Source organism: Neurospora hispaniola, assembly GCF_033458365.1.
Source record: "Neurospora hispaniola strain FGSC 10403 chromosome Unknown B0T23scaffold_2, whole genome shotgun sequence".
In the NCBI taxonomy this organism is placed as follows: Eukaryota; Fungi; Ascomycota; class Sordariomycetes; order Sordariales; family Sordariaceae; genus Neurospora; species Neurospora hispaniola.
Genome location: NW_026944407.1, coordinates 842,637 through 870,348, shown reverse-complemented (window position 1 = coordinate 870,348; position 27,712 = coordinate 842,637). Strand labels below are relative to the sequence as shown.

At 41.9% G+C, this 27,712-nt stretch overlaps 6 protein-coding genes across 6 annotated transcripts; all 6 read right to left on the bottom strand.

Annotated features, from left to right (window-relative positions):
* Positions 1-1,383: 1,383 nt before the first annotated feature.
* On the bottom strand, positions 1,384-2,229 carry B0T23DRAFT_402070 (uncharacterized protein; the record flags this gene model as incomplete). The annotated part of the gene is made up of 2 exons (XM_062838636.1): positions 1,384-1,697; positions 2,217-2,229. 2 exons carry the CDS (start codon positions 2,227-2,229, stop codon positions 1,384-1,386), a joined length of 327 nt encoding a protein of 108 aa, XP_062695099.1.
* A 696-nt stretch (positions 2,230-2,925) lies between these two features.
* On the bottom strand, positions 2,926-4,008 carry B0T23DRAFT_67052 (uncharacterized protein). The gene is made up of 2 exons (XM_062841618.1): positions 3,529-4,008; positions 2,926-3,421 (listed from the first exon to the last, which is right to left on the bottom strand). The coding sequence occupies exons 1-2, from the start codon at positions 3,799-3,801 to the stop codon at positions 3,173-3,175; spliced, it is 522 nt and encodes a 173-aa protein (XP_062695098.1). The 5' UTR covers positions 3,802-4,008; the 3' UTR covers positions 2,926-3,172.
* A 431-nt stretch (positions 4,009-4,439) lies between these two features.
* B0T23DRAFT_372817 (uncharacterized protein) lies at positions 4,440-8,647 on the bottom strand. The gene has a single exon (XM_062836754.1). It carries the CDS (start codon positions 8,207-8,209, stop codon positions 4,796-4,798), a length of 3,414 nt encoding a protein of 1,137 aa, XP_062695097.1. The 5' UTR covers positions 8,210-8,647; the 3' UTR covers positions 4,440-4,795.
* A 529-nt stretch (positions 8,648-9,176) lies between these two features.
* On the bottom strand, positions 9,177-10,950 carry B0T23DRAFT_410375 (Oligosaccharyltransferase subunit Ribophorin II-domain-containing protein). Its single transcript, XM_062839401.1, has 4 exons — positions 10,583-10,950; positions 10,309-10,507; positions 9,952-10,239; positions 9,177-9,868 (listed from the first exon to the last, which is right to left on the bottom strand). The coding sequence occupies exons 1-4, from the start codon at positions 10,705-10,707 to the stop codon at positions 9,629-9,631; spliced, it is 852 nt and encodes a 283-aa protein (XP_062695096.1). The 5' UTR covers positions 10,708-10,950; the 3' UTR covers positions 9,177-9,628.
* Positions 10,951-11,117: 167 nt separating this feature from the next.
* On the bottom strand, positions 11,118-12,505 carry B0T23DRAFT_402066 (uncharacterized protein; the record flags this gene model as incomplete). Its single annotated transcript, XM_062838635.1, has 2 exons — positions 11,118-11,643; positions 11,748-12,505. 2 exons carry the CDS (start codon positions 12,503-12,505, stop codon positions 11,118-11,120), a joined length of 1,284 nt encoding a protein of 427 aa, XP_062695095.1.
* Positions 12,506-13,487: 982 nt separating this feature from the next.
* On the bottom strand, positions 13,488-15,663 carry B0T23DRAFT_66998 (CDP-alcohol phosphatidyltransferase-domain-containing protein). Its single transcript, XM_062841617.1, has 4 exons — positions 15,332-15,663; positions 14,900-15,009; positions 14,684-14,809; positions 13,488-14,609 (listed from the first exon to the last, which is right to left on the bottom strand). Exons 1-4 carry the CDS (start codon positions 15,360-15,362, stop codon positions 13,575-13,577), a joined length of 1,302 nt encoding a protein of 433 aa, XP_062695094.1. The 5' UTR covers positions 15,363-15,663; the 3' UTR covers positions 13,488-13,574.
* Between the last annotated feature and the right edge of the window lie 12,049 nt (positions 15,664-27,712).

Below are 27,712 nucleotides of genomic sequence, written 5' to 3'. Positions count from 1 at the left end.
TTGACTGAGAATGTCTCCAACCCACTCATCTTTTTTGGGGGGTATTCTTTTTTCCTTTGTCCGAATATCCTCCCTTGACCATGTTGACCGAAGAAATGGATTTATGAATTTTTGGGTACCCCTTTTGGAAATAGCGGATTGGGGCAGCATGGAGGTTGTGTAGAATACTGGCACAAGTCCATGTCGGCGTTAAGACTAGCTTTCGATCAATCACCGTCGTTTCGTTATGATTGACCGTAGCGGCTTCAGCACTTGCATCTTGCTGAGGGTACTTCTTATATCGGAACCTAAGGCAGACGACGTTCTCGGGAGGCATGCCGATTCGACGGAGAAAATCCCCAATGAAACACCAACCAAGAAAACTGTAGACCCTAAATCTGTTGGCTTGCGCGGCCTTGTGTCTCGGACAGCGTTCTAGCTTACAGGATAACTCGATGAGACAACTCAGGAGGAGAGATGATATAAAAACTCCGGTCATCTCTTGTCAAACTAAGATATCTCAATCGTCTACATCAACTCCTAACTCCCAACTACTGTACCTGTTCCGTTATAGACGGAGATATATATTCATCCGCTGCCTCATCTTCAACGCCATCACCTACACCGCCCTCAGATAGCTCGGACACGATGTTACCATGGTCGAGAAGATGTGTCTCATGTCCCAAAGGGTTGGCCGGCACATACGTAGGAATAGGGTCATCGATCGGTACAATACCATGAACCGAGTCATTCCATTCTTGACATGTATCAATACGTTCCCTGTTTTTGGCCCAGCATAGAAGCCCTTCGTCATTAACCTTGAGCAACCTTGACAAGGTAGTGCTGTCGCTCCTCACAAGAAAGATACCGGATCCATTCACGCTCTAGCTGCTCCCGGGAACATGCCCTCAGATCATGCACCCGACTTTCGCCGCGATCAAGCCAGAAGAAAAGCTCTCATCCGTGTCGGATTGTTTCCAGGCCTCATGATACACGTTGGCGCCGTATCGGTGTTTCAGAATCACCATCTCGAGAAGGTACTGGAGCCTTATCATTCCTGAGGCAGCCTTTTGCCGCTCCTTGGCTTCGTTCAAAGTTTTGTGTGCTTTCTGTTTTCTCTGCCTCTTTTCTTGATAGAATTCTGTATCGGGCGATGGTGATGATGATGGCCGAGACGAGGAAGAGCAAGAGTCGCTGGAGTAACCATCATCATCAATATCCACACCTGCACGACGTGCAATAGTGGTTGCATTCTTCTTCCAGTTCAGCCGTGCTATCAATGAACGGCTATCGGAGGAAGAGCATGTTGCTCCAGACCTCCCATCACCCGGTCTGCTTTTCCAAATATCCAACCGTTCAAGGTTGCTTCGAGGGCGAGGCTTCACCAGCTTGCGCCATTGAGCCTCACGGACTGCGTGCTTCCATGTCGTAGAAGGGTCCAAGCCCAGACAGGCCTCTGAGCTGACGATGGGCACGGGAGTCCCGATAGGTTCGCTGGACCAAAGCAGCAGCGTTGGTACGAACGCTAGTACTACTGTCGGCTCTTTGGTGTGTAAGTCCTAAGCGGTCGGCGATGGAAAATGCTCCGGAGCGGCAAGATGATATAGGCGCAGACGGGTTGTTATGATCCTGTGGCGGCTGCAGAAATTTCGAGCGGAGTTGGGCCTGTTGTTCGAGACATCGCCGGCGGAGCTCGAGCTGCTTCCTTTGCGTTTCGGCTCCACGCTCAGCCTGGATCGTAGTTATATGATCGAATTCTGTATTCGTTGGAGGCACAAGAGAGCCCAGATAGCCCTGTCGAATGGCTGACCCTGGGAGTGAGAGGCTAGCCTTGGTACTGGTTGATCTGGTCCGAGAGGCATTAAATTTGGGCTCTGATCGTGATTGTGTTTTTGGATCCCGAGTCTCGGGCGGTGATGGCCCTAATACTTACGGCATGGGTGTCCCTGCCGGTGATGCGAATGTTGATGTTACTGCTTTGTGGTGGGCCATTCAGGAAACCAGAGCGTTGATTAAAACACATCTAGTTATACGGGACGGGTGCTATAATATGACCTTGAGCGAAAACTAATTCAACAGGTACACATTCCACTAGGAACGAGCCGACGCTCAAAGAAAGAGATCAGCAAACCGTTCACTTAAGACGCAAAGAGATTGATTATCCATAGAAGAACGATGTCTCCTGTCTTACCGCGCCCAACAGGAGTTCCTGCTCGGCGCTTTCGTCACAGCCTTACCAAGTCCCGGCATTGTGGGTTTATTACCTTAGCGCTGAGGAATGATGACCATAATATAATCTTAATGGGACGGACAACAAGCGACTCTTGTGCCAATGGACAAGGCGATAGGTGCGGCCGGTGTAAGTCACGTAAGCCCCTGTGCCGTCCACGCAATCCTTTGTATATTTGTTCAATGACCCCTGGTGCGAGGCCCAAAGTCGACAAGTTTTTGCTCATTGTTTGTCTGTTGATCACCAGGAGTGTCGATACAACCGACAAGTTTAGACAAACACGGACCACACGTAGGAATCCATCAACCTATACAGTTTCTTACCGAGGGCCTTTCTGCGGCGCAGACGGTCTTTCACTCGAGTGCCGCTGCCTGGTGTTGCGGACTCATCATTGTGTGGAAACCCAATGAAGAGTTGATGCATGCATCCAAGCAAGCCCCGACTCTCTTCATGCTGGATATCATCACAGCAAACACTTTTGCACAGCAATGTTTTACAAGGCCAATTTGATGTCCTGAAAAAAAAGTTTAATTAGTGACGACTCATGTGAGAAGGGGTGAAATTACAAACATACCTGTTAAGATCGTGGCAACGCGCCGACGTGTCCTTGATTTTGCTTTCTTTTGACGACACATCGGCTACTTGAGCGTAGTTCTTGGTTTACAGGTTGTCTCTACCTGAACCCGACTCTCTCTCCAATGCTCTTGTATCCTCTGTTCTCATCGATTCCCATCCATTTTGGCTATTGTCCGTTCGGTTGAGGACCAAGATAGCGCTGCAGCAAGCCTTGCTATTCCAGTATGATTCCACCCACCCTTGGAAAACTCCAGCTGGCTGGATACTCCTTGATGTTGTAGTTAGCGGGAATATAGCAGCCATATGCCCAGGCTTCAAAGGCATTTCCTTCCTCCCATCCCATTTTTCGCGTAAGACAAAGACGCATCGAGATGTTTTATCCCGTCATCACTCGTCCCTGCCAACGGGGCTGCGGCTCCTACTCCGACCACCCCTATTGCGGTTGCCAGGACCGTTGCGTCCGCCGCCGCCACCACCACCTCCACCACGGCCGCCGCCGCCGCCGGTCTTGCCTGGGGGTGGTCGCACAAAGGCAAAGTCCACCTGAATGGTCTGGTCGAGGAGCTTCGTCTCGTGGGCACCGTCGATGGCGGCGCGCGCCTCCTCAAGCGTCGGATACTCAATCAGTGCGTAGCCCTATTTGCGCATCACGGAGGGACATGATTAGTGACTCTTTTTTTTTTATTATTCCGAGAGCCTACGCTAATAGGTGATAGAAAATGAAAGCGCAGCCACAAACGAACCTTGACGTAACCGCTTCGCCTGTCCAAGTTAAGATGCAAATTCTTGATCTCGCCAAACTCGCCAAACTTGTCCTGGATGGCTTCCTCGTCGGCCTCCTCGTGTACGTTGGTCACCATGACGATCCAGCCTTCGATGGAGCGCACGGCAGTCGCCTTGGTGTGGGTTTGCATGGCCGCAACCTTGGCGGAGTTGGCGTTGACGCCGCCGGAGGCAGCAGCATCCTCCTGCTGAGGCGAGAGGGGCGCATTGTCAACTTCCATGTCGTCACCCATTTTAGCAGCTTCTACGTTCTCGGGTTTGTTGAGTGCAGGTGGTCGTAGATAATTTGATGTAGTACGTTTGGAATAAGCGCGCTGAAAGTTGAGGTATATGGTCGGAGTTAATGTTGGTGGGTGGGAGAAGTGTTTCGTTTGGCACGCTGAATGTAAAGTGGTTTCGATCTAATGGTGGATGCGCGTGCCTGGCGTAGGTACCTCAAGTCGTGAACTGGAACTGAAGTTCAGGCCGCGGGCCCTGCCGGTGGCAGCAAACTGTGTGTCGCTGCAGGTAGGCAGGCTTAGAGGTGGACAGCTGGCATCGGCCCGGTAGCAGCTTCTAGACGCCTGGCTCATCATGATCAGGAAAGGGGCTACGGACATAAACATAAACAAACAACAGCGAGCATGACTTTGGTGAAGCTGGCCATGTACGACATGCAACAATTTGACTCCAGTAACAACGGACTGTGGTGGGACCGTTTTCGCTATTGATTAATGCTCTCTTCAAAATGAAAGGCTACCAGACTACCTACAACCCATCAAACTTTCCATGCCCCTGCTTTCTAAGCTCCTGAAACAGAGTCGATGGATGGTTCGCGGACAACACAAAGGTATACGCAATCGTTGCGGTTCATCAGGAAGACTCAAACCTCTTTTAAACCCCAAAACGGATTTGTCAATTCTATTCGTAATCCTGTAGCCTTCCTATAATCCCTACATCAAATAACTCGAACCATGCTCCCGAGTTGCGACCGATACGACCACGGGGAAAGTCATACAACAAAATTATTCCTCATGAGAAAAAGACCTGACCAAATCCCATACCATAGCAAACAAGCGGAAACGCTTTTGTAACAATCCCTTCGCCTTGCTCGACATTAAGACGGAGAAAAGCAAACCAATTGCTCAACGCCGAGAAATAAAAGCAGACCCATGCAATGTGCTCCGAAGAAAATGCTAACGCCCCTGACGAAACTCATCATCACCAGTACCACCGTCTCGTCTGAGTTTACTCATCAAATCCATTCCATGAAGCTTCCCGATTGTTCTCAGTCGCGCCATTAACGCGAAGCAGATCACTCAAAATGGTGATATCAAGTTCAGAATCATCCATCAGCTGACCGGCATTCTTCTGTCCTTCAAGAACATCATGCAGCTTGTACAGCTGCCCGCTCTTTGTCTCAAGCTCGGCTTGCAGCTTCTTGATCTCTCCCATGACCCGCCTACGCTCGCGCTGTCCGGTAGACTTGTCCAGGCTGAAGTAAAGCTCATTCATATGCTTCAGCTCCATCTGAAGATGCTCAATTTCATCGCTAATCTCCTTGATTAATACCGCAAGCGCATCACCTGGCGCCATGGCGGGACGCATGGTTGGCTCCTCCTCATAATTACCATGGCCCTTGACTGCGCGGTCCGAGACAGGGACAGGTCTGTCCACGCGAACAGTCTTCTTCCCCTTTCTCATATCCTCGACAGTAATTGGAGCCTTGGTGGACGGGCTAACATGATGTCCGTTCGCCGCGATACGAACACAGACATTGCAGTTATCTGACTTGTGCTCGCAGATTTGATCCAGTACCCGGCGAGCCTCCTTGCTTAGCGCGGGAATCGAATGGCCAAGGCTAGACTGTTTGTCGGTCTGCGTGGTGATGGTGGGGTTGTCCGAGTTTCGCCGCACGCGAGATGCAGGTCGCGGAGTTTCCTGACCCTGAACACCCATCGATGAAGGCCGGCGGCTCTTGCTGGTAGTTGCAGTCTTTACAGACTCGTCTTCACTGTGGTGACTGGCAACGCTGAAACGGCCAGTATCTTCGTCGAACCCAAATCGACTCGACTTCTTAAGGATACCGACCGGTTGGTTCTTAGACTGGACAGCATCACCTGTTTGAGACGGTTGTGTGGTATTATCATTTTCGCTTTGTCGCAGCCGATCTTCGAGATCTCGGTAAGTTTGCCTCAAACTCGCAATCTCGTTATCCATGACGCTGGCAAAATCGGTCCCTTGGGTCAGGTTAAGTTCCCTTGTCGGGTCGTCGTCAACATTCATTGTACCGCTCTTGCCAGTCAAATCGTTCGCAGCATATCCAGTGCTAGTGCCATTTTTCGGCTCGATGATCCGAGTGACCTTTGTAGGCTTGCCCAAAAGTTCCCTTTGTGAAATCTCGTTGATCTGGGCTGTCAACTGTTTGACCTTCTTAATAGCTGCCTCCCGGCGCTCCAGCTTTTGACGGAGAGATGCCTCCTTATTCTTGAAGTCCTCCTCCAAGCGGACGCAGTCTTCGGTATTGTCGTTCATGGTCTTCAGGAACTCAGTGTTGTTCTTAGTGAGGAGTTGGTTGAGTCGAACCACCTTATGACGATCATCGATCCACTGGCCCTTCAGCTCCTCATACTCGGCGCGAAGCCGCTGGTTCTCTTCAAGGAGCTTCTGCTTCTGATATTCTAGCTCGAGATTCTGCTCTTTGAGCGCACGAATCCCGCTTTCTTTTGCGCTGATTGAGCCATCTCTATCATCAGTCCTGGTCGCTTGATTTTGCAGCTTCTGCTTCAAACGTTCGATTTCGGCCTCCAGCTCAGCATTGAGTTCAATGATTGCAGTGTTTGTTGTCAATCCCCCGATGTTGTCAATCATCTGGTCCCGAGTGTTGATTCCTCTCTTAAGATCGGCGATATGTTGATCCCTGGCGGCAATTTGCGCCTGAAGCTTCTTGGTCTCCTTGAAGTAGCTCTCATTGTTACGTTCCATGCTCGCATGGTCCTGAACGATAAGCTTCTTCTCCTCCAAAATAGCATCATACTTCTTGCGCAAAGAAGTAAGCTCCTCTTGGGTGGAAGCCAGGTCCTTTTGTGCCGATAGGTGCTCCCGTCGGAGTTTGTCGTACTTGTTGGAAAGTTCTTGGTTCGCTTGCGAGAGAGCTTCGTTCTTCAATTTAAGCTCCTCATTGATAGTGCGCAGAGTGATGTTCTCATTTTGTAGGGCGTCCTTGTCTTTGCGGTACTGAAGGGTGAACTCGAGATCTTTTTGCGTAGACTCAAGCTCAACCTGTAGTCGCTTCGCTCTTTCGCGAGCAAGTGACGCCTGATGCAAGGCTTCGTCACGTTCCGCCGCGAGTGCTGTGCTGTGGATGTCTTGTACTCCAACCTGCCTGCTGGCCTGATCGAGACGATTCTGTAGCTGAGCAATCTGAGTCTCAAGTTGGTATCCATTCGCCTGAGCATGTCTGCCAAAAGAACCATCGGAGTCTGATCCTATGGCACTGTCTGATGGTCTCCTAGTCTTGTAACGCTTAAGCTCAGACTGGAGCTGATTGACTTCTCGCTGAAGCTTCTCCGCTTCGCGCTGGAGCATGGCGTCATGATCATGGAGCTCGCGAACCTCCTCCTGGAGCTTATCCATGGAGACAAAGATTTGCTCATCCTCCTCAGGAATGCCGACAGCATTGATAGATTCGTGGTCGCCGGACTGACCGAGCCGTACGCCGTTCTTACCAGACTTGACGAAAACAGGGACACCATCCTTCATGGCATCAAATCTGAGGGCGCCTGATGTCCAGTCGGGCAGATGTCTGAAAGCCGGAAGAAAGAAAGATCGACCTTCAGTAGGGCCCACATTAGTCTGATCCGCAGCAAGGTCCGAGTTCAGGAAGGCGTTGAGACTGGCATGTATAGGCCGAGATTGTTTCGGTGGTAGCGCGCTTTGGGCTAACTGGTTTTTGTTGGCTTCCTTCTCGGTACGAATCTTGGAAACGATATCCTGGAGAGAGCGCTTGGGGACTTCTGGTGAAGCGGCTCTGTTTTCCATGTTGGCGTTGCTGAAACGAGAGCGACGAGCGCCCCGGCCAGGCGATCTGGACAGAATGGTTGAGCAGTCGGACTCGTTCTCAACTCGAGGTTGCATCTCCACACGGGTCTTCTTTTTAGGATCCAACCCGTAGTTGAGGAGGTGCTCCTCCGTTAGCTCGGTGATGGGGCGGACGTTCTCTTTGCGGTTCTTAACTTCGGGATATGGATTGTAGCCCATATTGGTGTCGAAGTTCTGTGTTGTTGGGGCCGTGTCGTTAATTGGGCCGGTCCATTCAGGAAAGGCGCGGCCGATGGCCGAGGTGTTTAGCATGGTGGCCTGTTGCTGTTCTTGTTGCTGCCGTGAGCCGAAACGGCCGGAGCGAGTAGCGTGTCGCTTGGTAGGGAGCCTGTAGTCCTCGCTGGCCTTGCGAGTGCCCTCGTCGTCGGGATTAAAGGAGAAGGCGGACAGGTTACGTGAGAGGTCCTCGGTGGTGGTGCTAACCGTGTCATGGTCGCCGGTGGATGAGGGCGGGGAGCCGAAAGGGTTGTTTTTGAGCCGTAGTTGGTACATCTCGCGTTTTAACCTAGAGATATGCTTCGGTTTGCTATTGTGGGATTTGGTATTTCTGTTGATGTCCATAGCAAGTTGGGAACCGAGGTCGGAGGGGCGCGTCGAGCGTGGTGTTGGCCAGCGTCCAGTCACGGTCGGTGGACGGATCCCTCTCTTAGCCAACCCGGAATCAGGGCAGGCGCAAGCAGCGACAACACACCGGCAAGACTTTCGCCGCTCGAGCGCGTTGCGCTTTCTTTTCAGCGGGTCGCAAGTAGCCGCAATGGAAGGGGTATCCGTGGGAATGGTCGAGTCGAAAAGGAAGCACAGCGATCAGGAACGAGCGCTTGATAATTCAGCTGAAAACCGATATACTGTGCGCATGCTGAATCGGGGAGCGAGATCGAGATGCGGCGCGATTGATTGAAGTTGCGAGTTCCCAAAGAGCCCAACGACAATGCTGTTACACCCGGCAGGGGACAGGGCCAAGCGGGTTTGGATGCGACTCGGTGGAAAGAAAACGGGATGTGTGGGTGCAAGTGGAAGTGGCAGGCTGGGAATTTGGAGAAAACGCGATCTGATGGAAACCGGAGCTCTCATTTGTCCATTTGCTGCTGCATTTGTTTACATCCACTATAAGGGAACTTGAAGGTGGGGCAGCCACGGTCGGCGTGTTCCTTGTGGTGGACACCCAACTCGGAACCTGCTCCGTTCACTGCCCTCAACACTAGTGTACCGCTGTTAGCGCTTCCCCTATCATTGACTGGATGGATCGCCTAACGTCTATCTGCTGGGTATGTACCACTTGCAGCTCCTCTTTGATGCCAAAGGAAACCTCTGCCGCCTTCCCCAAACACATGACGATTCTACATCGTGAATGCAGTTCGCACATTGAAGTATTTTGTATTAAATGAAGGCAAAAACCACCAAAATTGAAGAAGTCAGAGCATTGGAGACACCATCTCTCTTGCATTTTCGTTTCCGCCCGCCTATCGGGCACCAAGCACGGCAGCAAGGAACCATCGGCATAACCCGCACAGCATTCAGGTCCATCCACGTCTCACCTCGTTCCCGTTTGAGGTGACCGAAGCAACCAAAGAGACGAGGTTCAAATTGCGATCGTTGCCAGCCACCTCACTTTGTGACAATCCCGCGGTTCTTGACCATGGTAAATTTCCTAGATAAAAAGCAATTTTGGCCCATTGATGCTCCCTTACTTCCTTTGAAGCAGTCGTGGGATGGCCGATGTGCGGCATCATCAGACCTCACAGAGACAATCAAGCCGCCACCACCCTAGGCAACTTGGAATTTTGACCCGTTCTTGGTACATGGTCTGCATTTCTAGTTTTGCCTATCAAATCAGTCACGCTGTGGTATATATGGGTGATAATCTTGAGCATCCCCAGCCATTCTTAGCGTGCAACACAAGTCAGTCGCACATTGACCGCTTGCAGACGCCTAATTATGGAAGTATTCGTGCATCGATCTCCAAATGTGCATCTTTGCTGCTTAGCGTTCCCCCGCAAGACGTCTGCTCTGGACCTCTCCAAGAGCCTTAGTGCCGCTCAGCACGGTGACGATGCCCACCACGCCAGCAACAGGAAGGATCTGAAACAGGTTCCAGCTGGTATAATACATGAAAAACACACCCTCCATGGCCACGATGGAGCCAAAGAAGGTAATATGCGACAAGGGCGCGGCGCCGAGAGCCTTGGTCAGGTGGTTGAGGTTGGCGCCGAGCAAAAGCCACTGCCGAAGGAAAAAAAAATATTGTTAGCACCAGCAAGAACACTGCACGTGTTGACAGGTGGATAATGAACATAACAACTCACGCTGATGAAAAGAGCCGGAACTGTAGCAGCCACAGCAAGGGCGAAGAATAGCGAGATCACCTTGGGCGGGCTTTGCGGATCAGGGCGGAATATGTGGTGAATCTCAGGCTTCTTGCCGTAGCGGATAGGCGCTTCATACTTGGGCAGCGGGGTGTTGGGATCCGTCTGGATTTCGATATCAAAGACGGGGGTGTTGACAGCGCGAGCTTCACCGAACGAACCGATGACCACGGAGGCCTTGAGTGGCTTGGGCGACAAGAGAAATTGAACGGGGAGATCCTTCTGGGACTGTATTGCGCCGAACTGTTAATTCCAAGCTCTCAACGATCCGACGTTGCCTTTCGTGGAGTAACTCACAATCTGTACCACCGCCTTGCCGGTATCCTTAACTGTCAAAGGAAAAGGGGCCTCAAGGCCAGTTTCCTGTTCTTTGATGGTCACAAAGGCCTGGTGAGGCCGCTTCGCCTTGCCATCTTCCTTCGCAGTCAAGATGATCTTGACAGTATCGGTGCTTCCAAGTCCAACGGGTTTCGTAAGAGGGGTCTTTTGACTGAACCTGCGCAAACGGGTGTTAGTAATTGAGGTCTGTGGGAGGGGCATATAATCCCATGGTCTTCGGGCGCGAACCTACTTCTCCTTGATAGCATCACTGCCTTTCTTGGCAGCAACCGAGATACTGGCGTCGTCGAAGCTCCAAGACGATGCTGCCTGTGCAGCGCCCGCCGCAAGCAGCAAGATTGCCTGAGTTAATCGCATATTTCTTGATGTTTGCTAGGAGTTCTTTTGTCGAAACAGAACACAGTTTCGAGGGAGAAGCGCAATCGATTCGTAAATTCGTAGATGCGCCAGTGGTGAAACTTTGGTGCATTCAATGAACACGTTCAGCTTCCAGACGGCCAGAGCTCCCATCCATGCATAGGGAAAGGACGTACCGCACCCGCCAAGACAATTACGTGGAGGGTAATTACTTGATTCACGCCCGGGGTCCGCTCAAATACTCCCATCACTTACACATTCGATATGATCATACTTTCTTCTCAACTTCAAAACTCGTCGATACAGTCACTGTTACGGTGTATGTTTTCACGGTAATTATTTTTTGTCCATGAAAATTCAGCGTATAATTGTAGAGATTCTAGCCAGACCTAACTAGCCCTCCCGTATCACTAGAGCTCGTCTTTCTCCATGCTCCCCCTGTCTTTATTCTTCTGCGCAGCGCAGCTTTCCTGCGAAAGCACCCCATCGAGATCCATCCACTCAGCAACAAACGCCGTCATGATCTTAGCCCAATCCCTCACAGTCGGCAGATCAAGATGTTCCCCATCATCATCCATAGTATGCCACACGGGCGGGAACGGCGTGGGTATGATATGCAACACCTTGACACCACGTTCCATGAACGGAACATGATCATCCTGTATATACCCCCTCGTAAACCGGTTATACGGCTTCTCGCTATCCGGTAAGAATGGCGAAGCGGGTGCGGTTTCCAACCCCCCCAGCTTTCGTAGCCTGGTCTCGATCTTGGCCAAGTCTCTGTACGCCCCGTGCGTGTCCCAGAAGTAGGACGGAATCCGGGGGTTGCCCGCTCCCAGGAGATCCAGGAGCACGAGCAGGCTGATGGACTCTAGCTGGTTGGAGTGGGTTGATGAGGCCTCGTATGGAGATGATTGCCACGCTTCGGCCAGTGCTCTGCCGGGAAAAATAATGTGTTCATTAGTACGGATTCCAATGATTCCATCATCAACACAGCAGAGGACGACATCCATCCCACTACAGTAGTAGTAACCACATACCTAGAGCCATAAGTCGAATCCGTATTCGTCCACCTCTCCCAAGCTTCCTCGCCATCGAACAGCACAATCTGCACTCCCTTCTCCTCCTCCTCCTCCTCCCCGCCTTCCTCATCCTCCAACCCATCACCAGCATCCCGCTCCCCACCTGCCTCCCTCTTCTCCTTCGCGGCCATAACCCCTTCCCACCGTCTCCCCAACGCCCCATCCACCGCCCTCGCCACCGCCATCAAAATAGCACAAGGCGCCGCGCTATCCACAGCCCCGATAAACCCCTCCGGTCTAAACAAACTATCATAATGCGCCGCGAGCGTCAACCTCTTCACATTCCCGGCCTTTGCCCAAGGTGGGTCCCTTCGTAGAATCAAGTTCGCAAACGGGATGAGCTGGGACCCTGTTGCGGGCGTCGTGGAGGTTGAATTCTGCCACTCGAGCGTCCAGTCGGGTAGTTGGGAAGAAAAGAAATCGACAAAGTGCTGTTGGACGAGGCGAGAGCCTTCGGTGCCGGGGACGCGTGGGATTAGGATGGGGGCGAGGAGAGAGCTAGACCCGAAGCCATTGTGGATGTCGAAGTCGGAGGAGGGCCCGGAGGGGAGGTGTTGGAGGGTGCAGGTGGAAAGAGGGGTGTAGGCGTGTACACCCGTGGTGATGGTGGTTGTGAGAAGGAGGGCGGAGAGGAGATGGCGTGAGAGTGAGGTTGAAGAGCGGTGCCACTGGTGGTTGTTCGGGTCAAGCCCAATGTGCCGTGCCATCGTCACCATTTCCCTAGTCGTTCCGGACGCGTTGCAACTTGAGTTACGGTTGTGGTGCTGTTGACGAAACAAGTTGTCTTGCGAGTTTGTTTGGTTGGCCGGGTGACAGGTTGTCTAGTAGTCCATGGTTGGTATTAATTCTGCAGGCCAATGTTTATCTCTAAATCCCCCCGGAAACTCAAATGCAAGAACTCAAACACCGGCAAACTATCCGGATGGTACAATGGTCTAACTTCCACAACTTCATCCTACTGAATCAAGTGAGGTCTTTCCTGGCATAGAAATGAGATTTCAGACGCGCCGAAGAAAGGTGTTCTCGACGGACAGGGGTGGTCTAATTCCTGGTCCGGGTGTGCTCTACACTAACAGCCCCTAGAAGTGATGTGCGGGGAAAGGGGCCAGATCGCAGAATCCAAACATCTCGTTCAGTTGGTACCATCCAGATCATGGAACTGAGGGACCACGTTCTGTTAGTGCGGCTTATGAACTCCTACTTCAACTTCTGACGTCTCCAAACGTAGAATCGAATCAACGAAAGCGACATCGAAGCGCCCAAGGGAGTGTCGCTGTATTGACTATTAGCCCACAGCCTGATAGGTTCTGCCAGCCATTGTATATTTAGTGGAAGCCCTTCTTTCATGTGTTGACCAACTTCATTAATGAGCCATCTCGACTCTGTCATACTCATCCCTCATCCTTCATGAATCTATCCCGATTATTTGGTACATCCACACTGACAAACCCAACCAAAGAAAACTGTCCTGTCCACTGCTTTTCCAAAATGTGTTGCCCTTGATCCCGATGTTTCCACGCACTGGTTCCTGTTTTCGTTTTTCTTGATCTTTCCTGACATTAAACCCATAACCTTGAGGGTATCTGATATATATGTCGTGATACCGATGCATTCCGAGCTCTATATGCAAAAGGTAACGCTGCACACGCCAGTCTAGCCTTTTTGGCCGCTCTATGGTGTAATTCGATTCTAGTATCTCTAAGCTTCTATCCAAGCCAGATTCAAAATAGGTGCAAGAAAAGAACTTTCGGGTCTTTGCGTTGCTTTTGTGCTTACGCGCTATACTTAATCCTTCTTCGCTGGGCCCACGGGGACGGCGGCAGCAGCCTGCGCCGCGATCTCCCTGGCGATCTGTTTGTTGGCCATCTGCTTCTCGAGGGGGATGGTAAGGCAGTTGATGCCAAGGAAGTCGCAAATGCTCGTGGTGACCAACCAAGCCCAGCGAGAGTAGACGACGAAGGCAAACGCCAGGTAAGCCCACAGGTAAAGGTGCTCGAATTGCGCTGTGACAGCAGGAAGCCCGAAACGAGGGAGGTTTCCGATCAAGGCACCTCCGATCAAAGGCCAGAGCATGACGGTCCAGTAGGGGAAGGACTGCTTAGTGAGATGAGCGAGAATCATCTTGGTGGTCATGCGGCCAAAGACGAAGCTCATGGTAACACAGAAAAGCACCAGGTGGTTCTCATCCATCAATGTCGAGTATGGGCTATAGAGCCAAGTGCCAACGCTGAGCGTGAAAACGACTATAGGGGTCCACTCGAGGAAGACCGGAAGAAGAGGCTCGTTGCGCGACAGGCGGGCATTGACTACGTTGATGATGCAAAACGGAATGTGGAAGAACATGGCGCCAATGAGGAAGTAGACCCAAATGTCCTGAAAGGAGGTGTCGCCCAGGTTCTCTTCGTTCAACCCGAGGAAGCTGAACAGGTGGAGGTTATCGGCTAGTCTTTCGGACCAGATTTCAGGGCCATACCACCCGCTGATCGCCATCAGCAAGCAGGCGATCAGGATTCCTTCTGTAGGTCCGTTGATGTATCCAAGGTAGAGGGTGTGGGTGTGATATGTTTCCCAGGTCGAGAACCACATGGGCAGGCAGGGACATAGCGCAGTGAAGACACCGGCCTTGGTAGTGCCCAGGCCCATGGCGGCAGTTTCGAGCAAGCTAGCGAGTGTGCAGTTGAGACTGTCGATGCCATGGTCGAAGAGCTCTCCGAGGCCGCTAGAGGTTCCGGTGCGTCTCGCCTGTTTGCCGTCGACATTGTCCATGGTCTGGTACGCGAAGAGGCCGAAAGCGAAACTGAAGTATAGCCATGAAGGACCCTACCCGGTAAAATCATGTCATCGGTTAGCAACGAAACTGCTCTCGATGCCTTGGGTAGTTTCGAGGGTCTTACCGGGCCAACCAGATCTGGCATGAATATCAATAAGAGGCCGACATTAGCCACAATAAAGGAGAACCCAATCAGGGTTACCATGTTGGGGGCAACCCATAGTGGCAGGAACTCGACGAAGGCATTCCACTACCGCCTCAATCTTAGCATTTGATGTCTTTTGCAATGTTCACAGGCCTGTCGAGACGGAGGGAGGCGCTCGTGTTGGGGCAAACATACGTAGGGCTTAAGAATGTAATTGGAGACGGGCGACTTGTCGACGGCCGAATATTTGTACGTCTTGAGGTGGATAAGCGCATCGTCCGAGACGCATTCGGCGGCAGCTTTCTCTGCAGATATCGAATCCTTCATGTCAGCAAGCTGGAGGGAGGTAACGACCGACTTGAATTCCCTGGTGGACGATGCGACGGAGATGGCAATAACATAGACCACCCAGTGAGTGGAAACTCAAAGTAGTAACCCGTCTGCGGTCACGGTCGTGGTGACATGTGCCCCGGAGAGTGGGTCTTGGGCAGATGGCATTCGCGCGGGCAACTTCGGGTGAAGGGCAGGCAACTGCCTCGCCTGGACAATGGCCGACGGGGGGCAGGTTGGTTGGCAACAGGGCAGGTTTGTTAGGGGGCCAGGATTGTTACAGAAAAGGTAGCGCACTGTTACTTCTGAGCAAACTGGGAGTGGCCATTTTGCTCGATTCGCCTACCACGGCCAAAACAGCCAGGCAGACACAGGGTGGTCGGGTTGGTTTTTCGTAGTTCGTTTCCGCCGCCACTTGAGACCGAGTTATGCGGGAAACCGTGTCTGCAGTGGGTGGAAGTTTGTTGCGGGTGACGAGAGGCGGAGTGCGAGAGCGCGGGGCGCGATGTTGAAAGGAGTTGTACCAGGAAGGAATTCAAGGCTGCCAGATCGAACCACTACAACTCTTTGCATTTGGAGCAAGGCTACAAAATCCCGAGAGCCAAAAAAAACCGGGGGGCAAGTTTGGCGGTGACAGCACTCCAAACACAAAAACATTGGTTACGTGTATTACTCAAGGGCCCAAAAGGGTGGTGGGCGAGCTTCTGACTCTGGGCGCCAAGGCTCTCTTCCACCCTCTCCTCAGTATAGCCTTGGCACGCCTAGGAGCCGCACTCACCACCCTTGGGGCCTGATCGGCACGCGTGACCGTAACCTGAAAAACGTAACCTCTTTTTCCTGAAAGTAACTTGTGTGTGGAGTGCCAGTTGTCAGGGGTTGGAGCTCGTACCTAAATTTTAGTATGTGGAACTAACTAAAACCACCTAATCCAAATGAAAGTTAATCTACTAGAATACCACAAAGGTTACTAAGATTCTTTAAACTACTACTATAGATTATACCGCTATATAAGAGAGGGGTCGTAATTCTTTTTTAGTATTAAGGCTCTACTATAGATTTGAGGTCTTGATTAATAATATATTAATATCAATAATAAATTAGTACAATAATTAACAATCCGCCTAGCAACCCGCTAAAAATAACTACAACCAATACAACTCCTAATATAAGCCTTCTCTATACTTGTGAGAGCACGTAACGAACGAGGCAGGGCTGCAGCGTTGTTGACGTTCAACATAGAATTTACGACTAAAGAGTAAAACAAAAGGTAAGAGTTGTGCGCGCAGCTGGCGATGGGAGATATGCTCCCAGAGCCAGGTCTATTGCGGCCCACTCTTCCTTATCTAATCTATAACCAATTATATCAATCGTATCCGCGCGATGTCCTCCAGTGCAGGGCATAACCCATCCGACTGGGCCATAACATCACCCCCCCCCCTTAAAGAAGATTCTGCCCTCAAAATCTTAATAGTAAGAAAAAAAAACGAAAAAAAGAAATAATCCAAGCGTAATTCGAACCTATAGTCTTACAATCGCTTTCCAAGTAGAGGAGGGATACCTTCGGGGTAGCCTATAATACAATTTAGGGGCCCTCAATCCCGCCGCTATACTATTAAACCAATTCTTCGAATTACTTTTTTATTAAAGGAACTTTTTATTATAATTATTTATAAATTAACCTATAGACCTTCCTTATTTACATAAGCAATTAGACCTTTTTAACGGTTTATATCGAGTAATACCTTCTTCTAGCAGGTTATTATTATTATAATCCTCTAATACTAAATCCTTTATTTAGGCGCCTTTCTAAATCCGGAGGTGCTTTAGTAGACCGGGCTTATCCGGGTTGGTATTATAAAAAGCCTTAAATAAATTAAGGGAGTTTTTAAAATCCCCGGCCGGATACTAAATAGGGTTAAAATCTTATCCTTTCTAATCGGTTTAGTAGTATAACTTCCTATTAATTAACCGAACAATTATAATACCTTTTACTTCCTACTCTTTTTAATCTCCAACGAATTCTCCGGGGAAGTTTTTATTTATTTAGCCGGCGAACGGGTTATTCGGGCATTTCCGAAGATAATTAATATAATAAACTCTTGCCCCGCACTAAGTAGGAGGGAATTCGAATTTATACGAATATCCCTTTATTACTTTAATCGGGTAAGAAATACATATAAGGAGGAAATCGAATTTATCGCTAGGTTTATTGATTAATTATAATTTTTTAATAATAAATATTCTATCTTTTACCCTAAAATCGGAGTCTCGCTTATACTTATTTATTTAAATCGTTTATTTTTCTTAAACCTTAATTATTATAGCACGTACGGACTTTTAAAAACCGTATAGTATTCGTAGGACTTTTTATACTTTTTTATAAAAATATTATTCCTTTATTAGAATAGGGGTAGTATAGTAGTCCTAATAAAAGGATAATAGTATTAGAAATCCTATAATAGTTTTATAGGGGGATATCCTAATATTCTTATAATATAAGGAAGTTTAAATAATATTTAAAGTGGGGAAGGTAATAGATTAATTATTTTAATTATAATTAATAAATAGGTATAAACGTTAATTAATATACTAATTTATAATTTCAACCTATTCTACTATTTAGGAATATCCTAATAATAATAATTTCTATTTAATACTAAGGATTTTAAATATTTTATTAATAAAGGAGGAAATAAATTAAGGTCTTTAATTATTTACCACTTCCTTTAAATAATTATAAATGCGCTATAGTCCGTAGTAGTATAAATAAGCAGTTTATTTAGTAGTAATAGTATTTTTGTAAGGGATGTATTAAAATACTTTAAATAAACGATCTACTATAACTATTATATTATTATATCCCCTTTTATCCTTCGGTATACTTTTAAAATTAATAGTAATATATTGCTAAGTTCGATTGGGAATATTAAGCAGGTATAATTTACCGAGAGTTTTATTGCAAAGTACTTTCGAAGTTTTATATATTTAGCAATTATTAATAAAATAGTCGATATTATTAAATATACCAACTTACTAATATTATTAAAATACGAGACGTCGAATTTTATTCCTTCTAAAGTAACCAATAATTAATTGGGTGTAAGTTTTATAAATAAATATGTAATAGAAATTATTTTCTAAGACTATTAAATAATTCTCTTTCTTTAATAATAGTCCGTTATCCCGTAAATTAAACTCTATATCGCCTCTTTTTACTTTAAATTAATAAATAAATAAAAATAAATCTTTTTAGTTCGTTTTTAAAAAAACATCTACTAAATCTATTCCTAATAATATTAGAGGCTCCTTCTTATTGTTTAATAAATATAATTCGGCTATAAAACTTTCTATATTACTACTAAATATTTCGCCTTTATCCTTAACGAACGAATATATTCCCTTTCTTTTTTAATAAAATAATTATAAGGTATATTAATCTTCTTTTTTATCTTTTATTATTTAAAGATCTTCTAATTTCTTTAAAAGAGTATTAGTAATAATATTCTTTTTTCCCGGTCGGTACGTAAATTTAAAGGTATATTAGAATATTAACTCTACCTATTTAATTTATTAGGAATTAAATAATCGCTTAATTAAAAAGTATTCTAGGGCTTAATAGTCTATTATAATAACGAACGAATATACGCCGATTAATTCTACCTACTAAATTATTAAAATTTTTATAATTGTAAGTAACTTTTTATTATAAATAATATAATTTATTTCTATTAGGAGTATAGTTTCGGAAAAGAAGGCTACTAAATACTAATTGTTATTACTTTATTATAATTAGAATAAAATATTTATATAGATTCTATTTAAAATATCCGTTTCTACTTATATAGGTTTATTATAGTAGAAATATATTAAAATAAGTACTTTTAATAATCGGTCTTTTAATTTATTAAAAGATACTTAATATTCTTTAATCTATTAAAAGAGTATATCCTTCTTAATAAATTAGGTGAAGGGGCGGGCTACCCGGCCGAATTCCCTTACGAATTTACAATAGAAGTTGTAAAATCCTATAAAGGATTATACTCCTTTAATACTAATCGGTTCCTTCTAATTTTAGACTATAACGATTTTTTCGGGGTTTACTAATACCCCTTCGGTTAAGATAATAAATCCTAGGAATTTGGTCGAGGTAATATAGAATTTGTACTTCTTAATATTGGCTTAAAGTCCAGTATTTTAAAGCCGTTCTAGTACTTTCTTAATATAGATTTTATATTCTTCCTCTATCTCTAAGAAGATAAGAATATTATTGATATAAACGTTGTAGAAATTATTTAAATATCCTATTAAAATTTTATTAATAAATTATTAAAATATTATTAATTTATTAATTAGTCCGAAAAATAAGATTTTATATTTGTAAGTACTATAACGGGTACGGAAAATAGTTAAATCATCATCGTTTAAGAATATCCGAATATAGTAAAATATTTAACGGATATTGATTTTTATAAAGATCCTAGCCTTAAAAAAGCGAATAATAGTTTCTTTAATTAGGGGTAGGGAATAACAATCCTTCTTAAATAAAGTATTTAATTTTTAATAGTCTATATAAAAATAGAGTCCTCTATTCGCTTTTAGTGTAAATAAGATAGGTGTTGCCTAAGGTATAATATTAAGTTTAATAAATCCTTTGTTTAGATTTTTAATAATATAATTTCTATATACCTCCAATTTTTTAAAGAATATTTTATAGAGTAGATTATAATTCAAATCCTCCGGGCGAGCGCCTTTATTTAGAGGAATATAATAATTAATATTCGGACGTAGGTTAAGAAGGGCGTCCGACTTAATTTTATTAAAGATTTTAAGGAAGTTATAATAGTAATTAGGGACTTTTTTTAAAATCTATTATTTCAATTCCGCTTTATTAATTTCTAGGGACTCGCTATAAGCGACGTACCGTTCGTTAATAAAGCGGTCTAATTTATATAAATTAATTATACTAATATAAATCTTTTTTATTATTTTATAGAAGGGGTCTACGCTAATAAAGGCTAAATCGGCGGGACGATTTTTAATTTATTCTTAATTGTATTTTAAACGGTATCAGCCCTATATATTATATAATAAATAAGGATCTTAAATTGGCTCGGGACGAGATCGGCGGGGTTTAATTACTTTGGAGAATTCTTCTAGTTCTAATAGTATTTTATCTATTTATTCAAAGAATTATCGGTCTATACGGTTAAAATAATATTGAATTATATCTAAAAATAGGGAACGTATTAATTAATATTATAAAATAAAGAAAGGGCGTTAGGATAAAGCGGAGTTAATAAATTCCGGAAGGGAATATTCTAATTTAACGATTTTAAATAAAATTATTTATAAATTATTTCGGCCGTTCCGTCGTTACTTATCCTCTTTCTACATTAAAAGTTCTCGAACTTCAATATCTTTCTAATAATTTAAATATTTAAATAATTCAAAATCTTTACCCTTATTAACCTTAAAATCGCGGGAGAAGTCTTATTTTTATAAAATAGGAAAGAATAAACGCGAATAAGTAGAATTAGTAAGGATATTATTCTATACTAACTATATATTACCGATAATTATATTGTACTTTAAATTTGGGAGGACGATAATCTATTAATTAAGGATTTTATAATTTTAAATTTTAATATACCCTTTAAGGACAATTTTAATTAAATTGGATTTAGTTTTTTTATAAGGTATAACGTATTTAAGGTTAAAGTCGTTATATGTAAGTAATTTTAATAGCTTCCGTAGCTTTCGGACGAAAGAGAGGTTTATAATAATATAAGTATTAGCTCTAATATTAATAAGAGTATTAGAAGTAGTAATAGTAATTTTATTAAGAGTTATACTATATTTAATAAGAAAGGAGGACCTTCCTCTGAAATAATTACAAAGGTCGAAGTTTAGATATTAAATATTAGTAATATCGGTCGACCTACCCTAAGGGGAGATTTAACTTAGGGTATTTAATTTCCTTTATTAGTATTATCCTTTATATTTAAAGAAGATTCCTTATTAGAGGTTAGCGTATTAATTAATTCTTTAACGCTAGAGGAATCCTTACTTTAAATAGTATTAGCAATCGAATTTAAATAGGTATTAAACTATTTGGCGAGCTTCTTCTTATAAGGGTACTTATTATTTATATATCCCTTCTTATAGTAAGAGAAACAGCGACCCTTACAATTAAGCTTATATATTTCCTCGGGGGTTAAACGGTCGAAGGCCTTAGTAGTCTTAACGACGGGTTTAGAAATAACAACTTTTTTAATAGAGCCGGTAGTACAACGGAAACTTTATTTACCTTCGTACTAGCGGGTCTTTTAAACGTTTATATAATTACCCTCGTTTAAGGAATTAAAGAGAAGGATATAATCGTTGAATTATTTTAACGAATTTAAATAGGTTAATTCTATTATTTAATAGAGCTCTTTAGTAATCTTATAACGAAGGTCGCTTTTTTACTAATTATATAAGCGGCGGTACTAATTAGCTAAATATTAAAAAGTATTCTTAAAAATTTAAAAGTATTTATTATATTTTATTTCTAAATTGTTAAATTCAACGAAAGCTTTTTCGTAGGTACTATAATCGTAGTATTCGTCCTATAAGTATTTTAAGAGTTTATTAAAGGTAGTTAGGCGATTAGAATAATCGGGGTCTAGATATAGTAATAACGTTTAAGCGGCTTTACTTACTAAGCGGTTAGTAATATATCCGAATTTTTAGCAATTATTATTAAAATAATTAATATTAACCTCGAATTTAGTTTTAATCTAATAGTACTATATATTGAAGGTAACCTTATCTTCCTTTTCGTTATTATAAAACTTACCGGCACTCTCCTCTTTCGCTGAATACTTATTATCCGAGGATTGGATTGTAATAGTAATACTGGGAGTATTAAATTAAAAGCGACCGTTAGTACGGGGAGGGCCGTTTTTAAATCCCTTTAATATTTTAAATTTATTAGAATTTTTATTAGAATCGTCGGAATCTTTATTATTAAATATAATCTTACTTATAATATTTAATATAACTTTTAAAAAAGCTAATAAATATTTATTTTCTTTTTTAAAACGTTAATTTTCTACAAGCGCCTGTTAGAAGCTAGCATTTAAAGCGTAGAAAGACTAATCGGTAGGGGGATCTAAATTAGTACTAACAATTTTCTTAAATAAATTTATAGTAATGGAATTAAAGTAGTCGGTTTAGGTCTTTATAATTTAAAAATCTTTATCGATTTAATTAAATAATTTAATAAAATTATTAAATTAATCGATAGTAGCTATAAAGGAAGCGGTACGTATATATATTTCTAGGAATATAATTTCAAGGGTTTCTTAAAATAGGGTAATAAATTATTCGTAGGTTATAGGGCCGTTGAAGGTTTTAATTTTAGAATTACCCTTACCTTCGGCTATTATAGGAGTAAATAGTATAAAGGCGTTATTATTATAATATATATAATTAAGGAAGCTAAGGAAATATTCTTTTAAATTACGGATAAGGACTTTTTTATTAACGAAATAGTAAGTATAATAGGCGATAGATTAAATATAATTGAAGTAATATTTATATAATTCTTTAGGAGTTAGGTTTGATAGGTCGAATTTATTATTATTATTATCGATGTTAATAATATAGGAAACGGTTTTTTAAAAATTAGGACTATAAAAATCGTTAGGATCGAGGGATTTACATTTAACTTTAGAGGAGGGGAATTTACCTTCTTTTAGGGCATATTTCTTTAAAATATTAGGGTTAAAATAGACCTAGCGTAATTATATAGCTTCAATATTATTACGGGCTATCCTAGTAATTAAATAGTTCCTTCTTATTATTTAATTAATTGGTAACCTAATTAATAATCGCTTTAAACTCCTCTTTGGAAATCCTTTATAAAGGATAGGGGGGATCGCGATATATTGCGTGTCGGATCGTTTACTTATTTTAATTGTTAATTTTAGTCGTTAATTACTATATTGCTGCGTTGTAGCTTTTTTCAATAGTAGGATATTTAAAACCGTCCCCGGTAGAGAGATGAGTCGTAAATAGTGTGAGAGCACGTAATGGGCGAGGTAAGGCTGTAGTATTATTAATATTCAATATAGAATTTACGACTAAAGAGTAAAATAAAAGGTAAGAGTTGTGCGCGCAGCTGGCGATGGGAGATATGCTCCCAGAGCCAGGTCCACTGCGGCCTACTCTTCCTTATCTAATTTATAACCAATTATATTAATTGCATCCGCGCGATGTCCTCTAGTGCAGGGCATGACCCATCCGACTGGGCCATAATAATACTCCTAATAATAATAGTATAGGGGATTCTAATTATCGTAATATAGGAACTCCCAATATAGGAATCTACTATATATAGATTCCTCGCTACCTTAATATAGGATATAACTACCGCCTCTTATTAATAATTACCCGGTTGCTACATACAATATAATTACGCTATCGTCCTTATTATTTATTAACCGCCCGCTACCCTACTAATATACTATATAGAATATTATTAACGACTATATAGAATATAATTTCCCTAGTACGCCTATATTCTTTAATAATACTACGCCTTCGCTCGTCGATACTCCCTACCCGCCCAATTCCTATATAAGACCTATTAGGGTCAATAATAATAATAATAATAATATAATAAAAATAAAGAGCGAAGTATAGAAGTAATCTTAGTTATTTAATAATAGAAAAGTAATTAATTAATAACCTAATCGAAAAAAGAAAACTACTAATTTGAATATAAACTAAGGACTATATTATTAGTCTTTTAAGGTATACTACTAATTTATTCTTATTATTAAAGATTCTTATTTAGACGGGTTTTTAATTATAATAAAGGAGGGTAAAGGGTTTAAACGTAACTAATACAAACACTAGGTAGCAATATTAACCGACTAAGTTCGTGAAAATAAAAATAGTAATAGAATTATTATTTAAGAAATATATTAAAGTATATTTACCCGTTTTAAAATGCGTACTAAATATATAAAATAAATAGTTAAAGGTCGTACTAGTACGTCTTTTAATTACGAAACTAATAAAATCCAATATTCTAATACACATTAGGAACCCTTCGTTAAAGAATTTAATAATAAGGGTAACTAAATAAAATTAGATGCGTACGTACTTAATAATACCGATAATTACTCTATTTTAATAAATATCTTTACAAACAAGCAGGCGACTAAATTATTTATTTAATTAGTATATACTATAATTAACGATAATAATAAAGATTTATAATTGTTTACCCCGCCGGTAGAGCGCCGTAAATTAATTACTGTAGAAAAAAAGAAAATCCGTATAGAGTAAGCGCGAGAAAAGCGGACGGTAAAGCGCGCTTTATAATAGAAAACTATTAACTCCAATTTCTAAAGTAATAAAAATAATAGTAGCGAACCGGATAGAAAGGACAATAGTAGATTCTAAATCTTATTTTATATTCTATCGACGTAACCGACTAAGAAAATATCTATTAAGTAAGGTAATGCTCTAATTATAAAATTTATTAACAAAGTAATTAAATTAATTAATAATATAAAACTAATCGGTATAGTCGATATTAAAACGGCGGTATTAAACTTCCAAATTAATTTTACAAAGAATTTATCGCCGGAAATAATTATTAATATATTTTAAAAACTAATAAAGAAAGAAATTATCTTATGGAACGTAATAGATAATAAATTTAAATTTATTAAATTAAGGCGGTTAATAAGGGTAATTAAATTTAAGAAAAGGGTACGCAATAGTAATTTTAATAAATAGAATAGAATAGAATAAAGGGGGTTAATTACTTATATTTAGAAATATTAGAAATTCTAAAATTTCTACTAAATTTAAAAAATTGGATTTTTAATATATTAATATATAATTAAAGTCTATAAGAACTATTTCCCTGGATTATTTTTAAATATTTACTACTTTTAATAGCCCGTATACCCTCGATACGGCGTATTATATTAATCTAAAAACTTTAGCGTATATTAATTCCCGTTTTAGTAGGATAAATTAATATTATAATTCTTCTATATTCTAATGCTTTCTAGTATATCCTTCTATAAATCGAAAAATTAAAATTTAGAAGTAGATTATTAATATTTTATATACTTCTAATTAATTAATAAATTAATTCAAACTTACTCTCTTTTATACTCTTACCCCCTCCCTCCCTTCTTTTAGAAATACTATTACTATAACTTCTACAACCCGTTTACAATCCGGACGTATATAGTAATAGGATTATTAAAAAAGAATTTATTAATACGTTTCTTTACTAATACTAACAATTAGATAAATAATTCCTCCTCCTCTTTTATCGATTTATAACGCTAATAATAAATAAAATTATACAAACCTATTATAATATATATAAAATCAATCTACGTATTAATAGGGTATTTAAGCGCCGACTTTCGTATTAACTTTACTATCCTCTTCAACCAACCAAACACTTACTCAACCAACACACAATTCATACTATACCTCAAATTATACAATTCTTTTTTTATTATAGGCTGCCTATTACCCGGAGTATCCCTCTAATTTTAAAAATAATATTGTACTATTAAGAACGGAATTAAAATACCTCTCTATTAATTAAAGCCCGTATCGGTTAAATAAAATTACTTAAAAAGTATTTTAAATCTGTGAAATAAGGCAATACAAAGTAATTTCGCATTTTATATCGACCCCTCTATACTAGCTAATATATATAAGAAAGTGCTATTAAATCGGACTATAGTAAATATATTCTATAAGATAAATCCCTTTCTATTATACTAGCGGTTCTAGTCTTTTACTAGCACTTTAATATAAATATAGGTACTATTAATAATACTAATTGTATTACTAAACTGTTAATTACCCGCAACAAACTCAATCTCTAATACTATATAGTCATTATCTAATTGGACTATAAATTCGGTATAAAGTTTAATAAAGACTGGTATTATTTATGTAATAATATTCAATACTGTCGATTAGGCTATTATAAAGTAGTATACTATTTGCTATTAAATTTCGTTAAATATAATAGTTTAGATAAATATTATTAATTTAAGCTCAATAGTCTAATATTTAGTATTTTATACACTACCACTTTCCCGTATCCACCTCACTAAAACTATAAACTCTACTTTAATTATACGAAAAAATTTAAAGAATTATTTATTATACTTATTCAAAAAGTATTAAGCTTTCGCAATATTAGTTTTTAGGCCGCCTTCGTTAATAATTTTAAAATCGAAACCTTAATTCCGTCTAATCGAAGTAATAATAGTAACGATAATAACGAACGTAATAAAAAATAAAACTTTCTTTTAGTATATTTCTTCTCTACCCTCTCCCTCCTTACCCTCTACTATTTAAATATACTCTTTATCCTCTACTATAACCGCTAACGTATATTAATATAATCGTTTATCCTACTTTATTTCTTATACAAATTACTATTATTTAATAATAGTATAAACTATATATATAATAATACGTACGAACGGTCGTATAATTACGTAGAATAATTAATAAAACCCCGTAGTCTCCCTATGCCGCACTACAAATTATCTCTCAACCACCTACTTTCTAACGATTATATCTACTTTAAAAAAGGTTATAAGTTACGTAGAATACCTCAAAGGTATTCTATATAACCTCTTTATTAGGCGGGGTAATAGATCTATAAATAGAGGCATCTATACCGCTTTTAGTATGCGATAGCTGGTTGCTATACTATATAGGGACTAGCGCGCACTTGCTTAAGTACCTTTGATTTATTATTATATTAGTATAAAGCGATTTTGAAAAAAGGTTACGCATCTACTCTGTATAAAACGTAACCTCTTTTTAGATCTATTTGTGTGGGTTTTGCCCGTATATATAGGGATATTTGGATCTATATTAAGGTCTTGGCTTGTGTATAATAAAAGAGGTTACGTTTTTCAGGTTACGGTCACGCGTGCCGATCAGGCCCTTGAGTGAAGAAGACGACGGAAGATATCAAGCATGTATACTACTTACAGTAAGCAACTATATTCCACCTTTGCGGTCTCCAATCCCAAGTGCGGTCCCACACAAACGATTCGCAACCCGAAGCTTTACACTGAATTCTGGTATGGGGTTTCTCTTTTTTTTTTTTTTTTTTTCCTTTTTTTTTTTTTCCTCCCTCCACAATCCGCCTCCCTCACAAGCCGACTGCTCGCTGGGACTCAGGTAGGTAGCCCAGGCTTCATCCGAATAAGTCTGTGCCATGGAATCGTCGTAGAAGTCCCATCTCAGGCGTGGTTTGAAACGAAGCAAGACCAAGAGCAGGGCAGCCCCGGTCCTGCCAACTGCCTCTGCGAAAACGCAGTCCCTGAAGTGTACGCGCACGGCGGCTGGGCAGGATCTGCACCCCTTGTCCCAAAAGTTCGCTGGCGTAAACTGGCACGTGAAAACCCCCTGTCCATGATGGCTGCTTGAAGCAGTCACCGCCTAATCTCTGTGTCCATTGACTATGTGCTTGCATCTTCATCTACACTACCTGACGACCTGTTTCAGGTTGAGCTAACTTCTACCGAGTATACTATCAAGGTGTCTTTTACTCCAAAACTGACATACAACTAGGTACAGCCCGAAGTACAGCTGGCATTATAGGAGAGATTCAGCTCGTCG